The sequence below is a fragment of the Rhinolophus hipposideros genome, assembly GCF_964194185.1.
Source record: "Rhinolophus hipposideros genome assembly, chromosome: 25".
Taxonomy (NCBI): Eukaryota; Metazoa; Chordata; class Mammalia; order Chiroptera; family Rhinolophidae; genus Rhinolophus; species Rhinolophus hipposideros.
The window spans coordinates 2654340-2666683 of NC_138071.1; the positions used below are offsets into that span (position 1 = coordinate 2654340).

Genomic DNA, 12344 nt, shown 5'->3' on the forward strand with positions numbered 1-12344 from the left:
CCCGCCAATGTTCTATTTAGATCATTTTGTTACTGACAATTTTAAATCCTAAGCATTTAATTTTGATTTTTTTGTATGTGTACAATACCCATTTGAACTGACTAAATGGCATGAGAATTCTTTAATTTTATTAAATTTGGTTTATGTAAAGAGACGAGCAACGAGCAACGCTGATGATTTGCACATTGTCACCCATTATATGCTATAGCACAATGTTGCTTCTGTTGCTACGCCAGTAGCCACAGTTAAAGTGTAGTTAAATAGCTACATTGTCACCAAGGTTTAAAAAAAATTTACCAAAATAAGTTCATACTATTGACTCATTACTACCATATTTATTATTCTTATTGAAAATCATGAGATCTAATTCATTGGCTTCCTTCCTGATTGAAAATATTTGAACCTAAAGCACAGTACTTCTTAAGACATTTGTAGCTATTCATCATGGATATTAGAATTACAACCATGCTGCATTGTATGCGCAATGATTTTTTTTTAAATTCTTTACACACTTGGTAAGCGGGTGACCAATGCTATCCAGATTTGAAGATGTTGAATGTTCATATAACTGGTATTTGAAATTTTGATGTGTATTGCATTCGTTACTGAATATCAAGACTACATTTTTTTTGCTCATATAGAGTGAGTTTAAAATGGGGTCTTTTGTAGAAGCACCCATCCTGTTTAGAATGATATAACAGATGCATGAATGTTCACATATCAAACAAAATGCCAGCTTTCTGTAGAAAAGAGGTGTCAAAAAGTTTCTTTGTACCTTTAACACATGTGATTATGTAGTACAAAATGCAGAGTTTGTAAAATTTCTTGAATATACAGGCAAAAAAATGAATAATTCAAAACAACTCATAAGTTCTACATTGTATTGTCCCTTTATAACGCAGGCGAAGGTAGCAGCGTGCTCCCAATAGAGCTGAATTTGCACAAGTTACACCTCTGAAAATGCCAGATGGTCTATGGTCTACTTTGAGAGCTGTCACATATGTAAAGATTTGAAAAAAGAAAGACAGTTGAATGAGAGCAGTGGGTCATTAAAGGGAGAGCGAGGGTCCCCAGGCATCACTTGTGTTTTAAGAAGCATTGTGTCGTTCCCATATTAGCATGCCTTTTTTTTTTTAAAGCCATACACAACTTTTACACAATAAGGAAAAGAAATCTGTTTAGAGCCCAGTAGCCATAGTTTAATCAGATGGTTTTGTTCTTTGAGAATAAAATCATGTTTCTGACTTGGTTTTAGTTACAATTTTGCTGTAAGATTCAAGTCACACCCATGAAAAATTTTCAATGAAGTTAAAATAATGTCTGTTGAGATAGCACATACATCTAAGGTTTATTCAGTTTTTATTTGATTTGTGCATCTGACAAAAAAACTAAGAAAGTTTTAATGTTGAATAAGAAAAAACTGAAGTGAAGAGGTAATACTTGCTTACCTGACCATAATACAAACGATAGTAAAAATAATTAAGGGACAGTGAAACAAAAATGAATGTACTATCATTTATGTGTCAACAGAAGTAGATATCATTTTGAAGACTGATATGTAGCTAAATCATTAAGGATATGTTTGAATATCACTCCAGCTATACCCAGTAATTTGCAAATAGTCCATTTTGATAGCAGAAAAAGGTCAGCTCTGTCAGGTTTAGACTATGGTGGCAAGACATAGTTGTCTTTTACCACCTTTATTTTTGTTAAGAATGTTTAACTATTCCATGGTAATTTTAAATTTATCTTGTATTATGGAATATGACCGGACATTTTTGATTGATAAGAAGTCTCCCAGCACTGGTCAATGACATTTCAACTTAGCGGAGCTCTCAGATTGCTTCAACTATGCTTTTCAGAGAAAAAGTGGCCCAACACATTCCATTTATTTGGTGAGATTACTGGAAAAGTGCTCTGAAAAGAATGCCAAATTAGGTTTAACTGTCTTCTCTGGCATCCTCTTAAATAAATATGCATAACTAGCTTTCTGTTCAGTAGCAGTCATTAGGATGGCATTCTATTTAGTACAAGAAGTTACAGGAGCAGCAAATTAATCTCTAGATCAAATGATTGCTCACCCGTAAGAAATAGATCTCCTTTTGCAGAGGCCTCGGTTGCTGATTTTAGTTATGAGAAGGGCGTATATAGCATTTAACAAAGAAGTAACCTTTTCTTTTTTTTTTTTTTACCTCAGAAGTTAGGAGAAAAACGAAATATTTTGATACATTTTATACCATTATTTTGTGGTTTTAATTTTTAGACAATTACTCTTTGTTTATTACTAAACTGAAAAACTAGAAGAGTTCATATATTAGTTTTATAAATCAGATTTTAATATTAATAGACTTGGTATGAAAGCATGCTTTTTAAGTAAAAAATGAATTTGTCTTTTTCTTGAAATATATGCATTCATGAGTAGAATATGTTGATAAGTGAAGATACTTTTCTTCAAGAGACATAGGATATGTGAACAAGGACAAAGGTAAAGGATGTGTGCCAAAACCATGCTAAATTAAATGCAAACTGTCTTCTTTGTCGGAAATATATACCCCGTCTCAGCCAGTCTCCAGGTGACACATAATCAGTGCCTTTCAGACATCACCATTTGCATGGATAACTGTATGGCTTTGCAGGCAATACATTTTCTAAGTTGAAGAGTTCTAATATTCAGATTTAATTTACATTTCATAACTACTCATAATCTTAAATGGAAAAGAGGGCTCATTAAAACAGTAGTTTTCGATTTTGAAATCCCAGGAAATTATAAAATAGTAAACTCTGACAGTGAATGGATTTTGTTGTTCTGTTGTTTTTAATTGAAATGCTATGATTGATAGCTTTGCTTAGGAGCTACCCAATCAGGGTAAGTGTTCATTTCAATAATCTCATTACTTAACCAGTATAAATAGATAACTTTTGGGGAGAGACCAGGGCTCTCAGCTGCAAACACTAGAATTCATTTTGGCTCACTTAAATAGATAATAAATTTATTAGCAGCACAGAGACTCTCCCTAGAGTTACACAGCCAAGGCTCACGCTGTTGCCGGTCTGCTCTGCTGGGAAGTGGCCATCAGACACCACACCCGCTGCCAGGACCGGCGAGGGTCTTTTTCACTGTCTGTGCCGAGAGGCTCCAGCTTGCTGGTATGGCTGCATCGCGCGTGGGTCATTTCTGCACGGAAATCATACTTCTGCTTCGTAGGACTTTGGTCACATATCTGCCTCCTAGCCACAGAGGAGTCTACGAGTGGAATAGAGGAACTGACCAGAATCAGTTAGGTGTTCAGAAATGCTGGCATTACAAATGATGGCTGGTTTTATTCTGCTGCGTTTATGATTCATTATCCAAAGAGTCAAATTAGTTTGTCCTTTCTTAGTGTCAAGCTAGTAAAATAGCCTCATATTTTTATTTTAAGCTAAAGTGCTTTACTTTTCATGTACAGGCATTTAATATATCTGGAATTTCTTTGCATGGGGTACACATGCACTTACATTGCACATATACATTGGCGGATGTGTGAGGAAGTCTTCCTGTATGTCTATGCTTGGACCAGCACCAGACTGCTTTAGCTACGGTCATTTTTAAATAAGACTTTATATTTAGTAAGTCAAGTCCTACAGTCCTGTTTTCCTTCCTTAAAATTTCCTTCATGATTCTTGATCACTCTTCCTTATAAACTTTTGGATTAGCTTGTCAAGTTCTATACAAATGTCTGTTGGGATTTTTATGGCAGTTACACTAAACAAATAAATTAGAGAATTGACACATTACCAGAATTAATACACTTATACTCTCTCCATTTATTAGGGTTTTCGTTTATGTCCTTCAGTAATGTATAATTTTTGTTACAACATCTATGCCCATTTTTTTCTGGTTTAATTCCTACATACTTACAGAATTTTGTGATTGTTGTTGGCTTTTTTGTTGTTATTGTAAAAAGTTACTAGTTACTGTTGGCATAGAGAAACTTTATTGATTTAATGTGATTGATCCTGTAAATATCTTGCTAAATTGTTAGTTTCTCAAGATTTATAGTTTCTTAGATTATATACACATATCAAAAATTTTGCTGCTTCTTTTTCAGGACTCAGACCTGTTATTTCTTTTTTGTGCTTATAACATTCACCAGGACCTCTAGTGTAATGTTCCATAAGAGAGGTGAAGGTGGGCCTTGTTTTTCTGATCCTGACCTAAATGGGGGCACTTCTCATGTGCTGACATTTAACTTTGGTAAATGTGTTTTATCAGATTAAGAAAGTACTCTTCTATTCCTAATGTCTTATAAATGGTTTATTTTAAAATCAAATTAAGGAATAAAGATAGAAATGGGGTCTTCTCCAAGGTTTAAAATGGAATTAAAAAGAAAAACAACTGTATTTTTCTACTACTGTCCAGCTTTGGTACCTGAATTCATTTTTCTTTTATTCCAAAAGATAATCGAGTGGTTTACCATTATCAGGGATAGTGAAGTGAGACTTCTGTGTCTCTGGCACGCAGAGAACCCAGTACATAAAAAGCGAACCACTTTTGCTGTTGAATGAGTGGTGGATTATTTTTTTTCAGATTTCTAACTTAAATTTGCTTAAAAAACAAAACACTTTTTGTCTTTTTGTATCCCATGTGTAAAGTCGCCCCTGAGGACCCCTTTCTCATTTTCCCTTTTAGTAAGGATGCTTTCTCTATGTTTATTTGTTATTGTTTATGTTGTTTATTTTTTAGGTTATATTTAATAGTTTTTGTTATTATGTCCATGTTTATTCATATTTTCCTTTTCCTTTTTCTCTTCATTTTTAGTATCATGGGTAAAAACCCCAAAAAGTCTGTTACGGAATGTATTTTGATTATTTTCAAATATTAATTTCTATTTTAACTTTTCCTGTTTTTAAATTAGCCCAACCTCAGCGCCTGCCTCAGCGTCAAACTTCAGCACAGGAACCCAGTGAGGAGGAAATAGGCAAGATGAAGGAGTGCCACCAAAGTCTGCGCAATGGCAACGGGATTCCTCACGGGGCCAGACTTGCGCCTGCAGACACTCGGAGACTTTCAGCACCTGTTACTCAAAAAATGCACAGAAAAATTCAGTCTAGCTTGTCTGTGAACAGCGATATCAATAAGAAGAGTAGGGTAAATGCTGTCTTTTCCCAAAAGCCAGGCTCTTCACCTGAAGGTAAGTTTGAAATATACGCATATTTTATTTGACCAGGTGTCAAATCGTATTCACTAATAATTATTTGATCAAGCAAATGCAAAATAAGAACCTTGCTTATCTGTTAGACAAACAGGAATATTGGTAAAATGCAACTTCATCCTCCCCCATACCCCAAAGAAGAGCACAGGCTATGAAGGAAGTTGACCAGCTGACATCCTGCTTTTAGGTTATTGTCTCCTCGAGTGAATAGTCATTCTTTTATAACTGCTTTACTTTTTAAAATAGCACATTTAAAAGACGAATACAACGTTGTGTTGGTAGGTGAATGCACGTAAGGATATTTTCTGTTCCTGATTCAATATGTTTTCTGTGGTTGAGATAAAATTAACTGCTTGTATTTTTGTCTTGAAAATCAGTTCTTAACTATGCAAATCTTAAACCAGAAAAAGCTTTGGTAATTTCCATGTTTTTGCCAGGGACTGGGCTGGGGGTGTCTGTTGCTTGACTGACCAGCCTCCCCCGACCACGGTGCTGCCAAAAACTGCCCCACCACCCTGCCCATGCCCAGCTCACTGTGGTCTTGCCATGTGCTCCTCTCAGGAACTCGTTATTACCTCCTCAATTCTGCCTCATCCTACCCTTGGCCAGGTGAAAGTCAGATTAAATACTATGAACCTGAGAAAGCTTTCCTTTATTATAACAGAAACCCATGTGATGACAATGGGTTTAGAACTTACAGACGTTTTTTTAATAAAAATGGCTTGCTGTATTATATTAAAAAAGGAACAGTCTCTCCCCATATTTCCGGTCCTGCTTTCTCCCAGCATGTCCATGCTACTCTGCTCTTCCTCTTACCCCTCAGCAGTTCTCGAGCATCAGAACACTCAAATATTCTATCTGATGTATATGTAGTGTATATATATCTTTCTTATTCCCTTTACCTTTCTATTTTAATTGTCATGACCTCTTAAATAAGGGAATTTTTGTGGATGCCCCTGTGAAATTGGCCATGCTTATGCATAGAGATAAATTGAGTTGTAAATAGGAAATTGTACTGAGAGTTACAGGTAATGAGTGGGAGAAAGGACATTGCATTTTGGTTACAGGTGTTTCAAACTCAAGTGTTAGGCTGATCAAATGATATGATAATAAATGGTCTGCATAGTTCCAGGTCAGTGACACTACTTTCCAAACTAATTAGATTGAAAGGGGCATGATTGACACTTTAAAATGAGTTTGACATGTTAGCCGCATGGTCATCTCTGAAGCATAGGTAGGCTGTTAGCTAACGGGCTCTCCAAGGAGGTGGGAGGCAATGCAATTTTCTTTAAAGGGTCTTTGCTTCGTAGGTGATTGGGTGAAATAACTGAATGCAATTGAAATCCACTTGTTTTATACATTTGAATTTACTTATCATGCCCCTCATCTCTTATTTTCCATTTGATATTTACTTATTATCAAGAATGGAAGCATTTGCATATCAATCCAACTTGAAATTGCTCATGGAATTTTTATAAAATTTTTCATTATTTGCTTCTAATATCATGTGTGAATTTATTTCTGATGTAAGAATGCAGCTTCACAAGCAATATGTGAAGGAAGAGGAAAATCAATAGCATATAAATGAAACGTAGTTCTACAATCCCTTTCTCTTCTTCTCCCTTTTCTTATCTTCATTCGTCCCTCTCACATGCACGCTCACACATATGGCCCACCATAAAGATGGGTAAGTGGGGTCTCTTGTAATCCTGATCTATCATAAAATCTGTTCTAGATTGGTATTGGAGGGGGCATGAAGAGCATGAAACACAAATGAATATGACTAAATATATTGGCAATGTCCTATCTGTAACTTTGCTATTTGGCTATAGAGTTTAGCCAGTTGTGCGTTTATTTTACCTTGATTGTTTGAATAGATGAAAACTCCATCATCCAAGTTTATATTTTCCCAGAGTTAGATGTCTTCATGCTTTTTGCTGCTATTCAAGGTTGTGACCTAAAGTTTTGTTGTTTCTTCTGATTTTCAGTTTTGAAGTTAAGTTTGTTCTCTGGCAATGTGCTATATTTAAACAACAAACAAAAAGCAAGTGTAGAATTGGTAGATGACAAATTAAAAGGAAAACATGCTTAGCTCTGCCATCAGCTAGCTAGGGAATTGGGTTTTTCTGACGCTGCTTTTTCTACAAAATGGTGTGGATTAGAAATCTTCAAAGTAAGTTTTGGTTCCAAGATTCTGTGATGCTCTCTTTCCAGCAAAGCTCCTTCACTGTCAGGAAGGATTCTTGCTGTGTGGTCTATGTGAGATCCTTGGCCAAGGAGAAATCTAATACCTGCGGAGAAGAATAGGGCAACCGCAGAAAGGGTTTTCATGAATAGGTAGCATCTGTATTTTAGGAGGCCTATATTTCAGATCCATAAGTCTTGAACAGTCTCAATTTGTGACATGAATAAAAATAGATAGAAATTATTTTTAAAGCAATAACAATAAGGAGATTTAATAGCTAGAATTTTCTCACATCTCTGTTTTTCTTTTTGTATCACATTTTTCTTAAGTCTTCAACATCTGTGCCTGTTCTTACAGCAAAATGAGTAGTAAAATATTTTTCACTAAAAACCTCAAACACAGCTAACCATGACCAATGCTTTTTTTTCTAGGTAGGTGGTGCTTGTGGTTATGATTTTTGTATTGCACATAAATAATATTAACAAGTAAAGGGTTTTTTTTCTTGTTCAGATGATGGAACTCAGTATTTAACCAGTTCCTAGTGTTTCAGTAAGAGCAGTAAGGGCTTCTTTGCAAAGTTTGGAAAAGACTGCTGAGATACGTGCCCATTGCTCATCCAGAGGAAGGCTGGACGTGGCCACATAACTGAGGCAGTGTGTTGGTGACATGTTTTCGTGTGTCTTTACCTACGGCTCACCTGAGGCCTGAGGGCAGATACACATGTGTTCCATCCCACTCTCTTTTTAATCTGTGCTGATTCCTGTAGTCCGTTACCTATATCCGTTCTACTAAGTATCGTTCTACCCTCTGCGCTCACAGGAACTCATGTAACCTTCCCCACAACACTGTAATTCTATGAACTATATGTAATTATCTGATTATAAACGAAACTGAGGAACAGAGAAGTTAAGGGAATCCACCAAAGACAGTTGACACATGATAGAACTGAGATTTAAACCCAGACAATTCTAGCTCCACAGTCTATGCTATTAACCATGAATATTTTGCCTTATTAAAGTTCTTATTAAAAAGAAAAAGGTGATTTACTGGCCATTCCAATGTTGCATTGAATGTTGGTGTTACAGCTGCAGGTGAGGTAGGGGTCTTACAATTAGGATAGACTGGCCTTCTTGAAACCCTTCCTACTAAAATTTTAAAAGCAATCCTCACACCTGTATCCAGGGTTCATTTTCCTTCCCCACCAGACTCCAAATTACCGAAAGACTGGGCTATGTCTGAGTCAGTTTTTCTTTTTTTTCCTTTTTCTAATTTACACTGCTCAGTACATTAGCTTCAAAGAGTTTCCCAGGAGTTATTAAGTGATACAATGTTTTATTCCAAACCACTTTATCCTACACTTCCTTGAAACCTGTGCTGGAAAATATGTCTCAGATTCATTTAAAAAATGTTCTTTTAAAAAATTCCTTTTTTACAATAGAGGGAAAAAAATACCATCCAGGAGAATAGTGTCCATTTAATTTAAAGGTTTTTAAATTAGTAGATTTCTACTTGTTTTGTTTCATTAAATATTTTTATACATACTTTAATTTTCTGATTGCATCACTCAGGTGTAGAGTTTTGAGACTGAATGTTTAAGATTCTTGACCTTTGAAATAATTATAGTATAATTTAGTATTACACAACATTCAAATTGCCCAGGGTTTTCATCAGACTCTTAAGACACTTCTTGGAATAGGAATGGCGAATCCTAAGACATTTTCGGTGTGCCGGTTACAACGATACAGGAGTTTGTGTCAAAATGAAGTGGCAACAAAGATATTTGTGGAAGAGACTTGATGCTTTTCAGGAATATTTGTTAATGCACGCTGCGTGTTGACACTGTAGATTCAACATTCATAGAGAAGTGCATGTGTGGCCCGCAGCTCACTGGACACAAACGGTGCGCACGAGCATCAGGCCCAGCTGGCTCTCCGCCGCGGGCACCGTGTCCTTGCCGAGCGTCCTCGCTTCCCCGCCCGCAGTGTCTGAGTAGTGGTAGCGACCTCACAGGGTGGTTTGAGGACCAATGGCGTTGACGCTGCCTTCAGCTGGGCGAGAGCACAGCCTGGCCCACCGAGGCCCACCGAGGCATCTGAAACGCTAGCTCCTATTTGGGCATCTTACCCGCGGTGCTCAGAAGGGCTGGGAAGGCCAGCGTCCTGCAGGAGGCAGTGTCCGCGGGGACACCTGGCATCAGGTGAGCTTAGGCAGCCGAGACTCGAAATGGGAGAAGGAACCAGGCCGCAGGCAGCAATTCTGACGGGGTAGAGCCCGGTGTAGATGGCTTCCCTAAAGGACACCGTTTTATATCAGTTACACTGTCTATTTCTTTCAAACGTTGTATTTTCTTTCTTTTCTCTCCATGATGCAGAAAGGCCACAGCCCAGTCGTGTAACACCGGGGCGCCTTCTCACTTGTGAGAGCGCTGCCCCTGCACGCTGTTACCTTTACAGCCTTTCTGTGCTTTAGCCACCAACTATCACCACAGATAAAGCCAACCAACCCGGTTAGACTTACGGACCTTGGGGTGCTGATTGCTCTCCAGGAAGCCTGTGGACCTATGGAGGGAATTCAGCTCAGCTCTCTGAGTTTATGGGTTCTCGATCCTCCCTTTTTTTCAGTCTATTGGCTTCTTACCTCTGTGACCTTTCTCTCCTTTTTAGCCTCCCCGCCCTCCCCCCTTTTCAGTGTGTTTCCCCCTTGTATCCTAATGTAGCAGTTCTATTCAGCATACCATAGAGACACGGCATCACCCTCAGTAGAAGTACAGCCATGATTCTGGGTGACTGTCTGGGTGGGTATGTACCCCAGGTGAGCAGGACAGTTTGAAAAGCTCAGTAGGTGGTCACATGGTTCCTTAGGAATCCATGGTAAAATGGTAACAGTATCTTTCTTTGACCTCATGGCCTCCCCTTCTCACCTGGTCTGCACACCCTGACCTGGTCCCTTGACATTGTACCTTCACTGCGGTGTTGGGGGGCCCTGCACACGCAGTTAGGTAACATAGCTCACTGTCTTTGCTTGTCAGCCTAGAATGTTTTCACAGCTTTCTTTGCCTTCTTGACCTGTGCACATACTTTTCAAAATTTAACTCAGGCATCATATTCTGATGCCCCAATTTGGGGCTAATTGCCCCTCTTTTGGGTCCCCACAGTACAGTACCCTCCACATGCAAAAGGGTACTGCAGTTTATTTGTTTTTCTGTCTGTCTTCCTATACTGAAACATAATCTCATTGAAGGCAAAGACCCTGTCTTTTCTACTCTTAATTCCCAGCACACTGCCTGGTACCTGGCTTATCATAAGCACTCAGTAAATACTGAAGCAAGGAAGGAATATAAACTGGAGGGCATTGATGCTTATTCTTTCACATGCTCTAGTCATTACAATGGAAACCTCAGGAATGGCTGAAATCCTCAAGGAAAAGAATGTGGGCAGACAAAAGGGAGTGCAAATATTTGAGCCAAAAGAAAGGCAAAAGGAAACTCAGCTGAGGCAGGATTGGAACTCAGAGCCCTTGCCTCCCATCCCATCCAGTGTTCTCATTATTCTGTGTAGTTTTCAGTCAGCTACACATCCCCAAATCCCAAAACCAGCAAAAAATTAGAAAAGCAAAATTAAAATTTAAATGGTTAATTCTTAATTTTCGTAGTATTGTAAAATTTTATTCATATTTTTCCACATAGAAAGTTCTCGGTCTTCCCTGTAATTTTGGAAGTACTAGTATTTTAGTGGAAGGATAAAAATAGGGCTCTATAATATGACCATAATGCTATAATCTGAGCTTCCAGAAACCAATTTTCTGGGACTTTGGCAAGATATGGTGCTGCATTCCTCAGAACACTTAATTTGCTTGGATGATGTTTCGTTCTGTTGTGCTCTGTTTTCTCAGGCACAGTGCCTTCTATATCCCATGTCACAGTAACTGTGGGGGAGAAAGGCTTGGAATCCTGCTTTCTGGTGTAATATTTGCCAGGTCATTGTAAAACAGGATTTTAATAAATTTTACTGCTCAGCCAACAAACTAAATGGAACAACAGTAACACAAAGAAAATGGCGTGTGTGTGTATGTGTGTGTGTGTGTGTGTGTATAGAGTAGGCGTGATCAAAGTTGAATATGCCAAAGTATAAATCATTGTGCAATTATAAATCATTGATTTTTATTTACTAGAGATACTTATTCAGCTGTTCTTAAAAAATTAATTGTCTATTCAAAGTATTTATAAGTAGAAAGTGTTACTTTAGGGCTGAAAATAAATATTTAAATATACTTCCTTAGGAAAATAGGTTAACTATATAATTTATGACTTATAGTAAATTAGTATTATACCCATCCATTTTATGAGGAGTAAAGGAAAGATTTTACAAGGTCCTGAAATATATGTTATTTAACATCTGTAACATAGAAACACCTCACAATATGTGTCAAATCTGAGCTTGCTTCTTGTACGCTAGCCGACAGCTTTGCAGGCCCTGTTAAGGAAGAGGTAGATGCCATCAGCTGTGTATGGACCCCACCTCTCGTTTTGAGTTTTGTAGCCAAGCTGTTTTAGGCCACTGCTCTAAGAATTTAAATTAGCTTAGCATTCACTCAGGAGATGGGTGGGGAGGAAATGAAACAATGGAGATACAGATAGACTGGCCAAGAAACTTTGGGGTGTGGGGTGTCAGAGCAAAGAGACTATTTAGAAACCCAGCTTCAGAATAATAGACTAAATGAAAAGACTCTAACAAATTGAACAAATCTTCTGACCCTATGAATACCCTATTTGTACAGTGATGAAACATTCAGGTGCTCTTTTTATCAGGCCAAACAGTAATAGGTAGTAGGGTAGGGAGGCCTTGTAGGACAGATGTTTGGTGTCATCACCAAGAGCTGTGCCAAGGGCAGGCAGTGGTTCTAGTTTGGGGCTGCGTGAGGGTCCTGGTCTGGGGTAATGCTGAAGATAAGTGGAGCGGCAGTCAGAT

General features: G+C 37.9%; 1 protein-coding gene across 1 annotated transcript in view; it reads left to right on the forward strand.

The window, feature by feature from the left end:
• The window catches only part of MDFIC (MyoD family inhibitor domain containing), an 86031-nt gene that overhangs the window by 46702 nt on the left and 26985 nt on the right, over positions 1–12344 (forward strand). The window contains exon 3 of the mRNA XM_081038330.1: positions 4896–5171. Coding sequence (XP_080894456.1) covers positions 4896–5171 — 276 coding nt within the window. The remainder of the gene's footprint in view (positions 1–4895; positions 5172–12344) is intronic.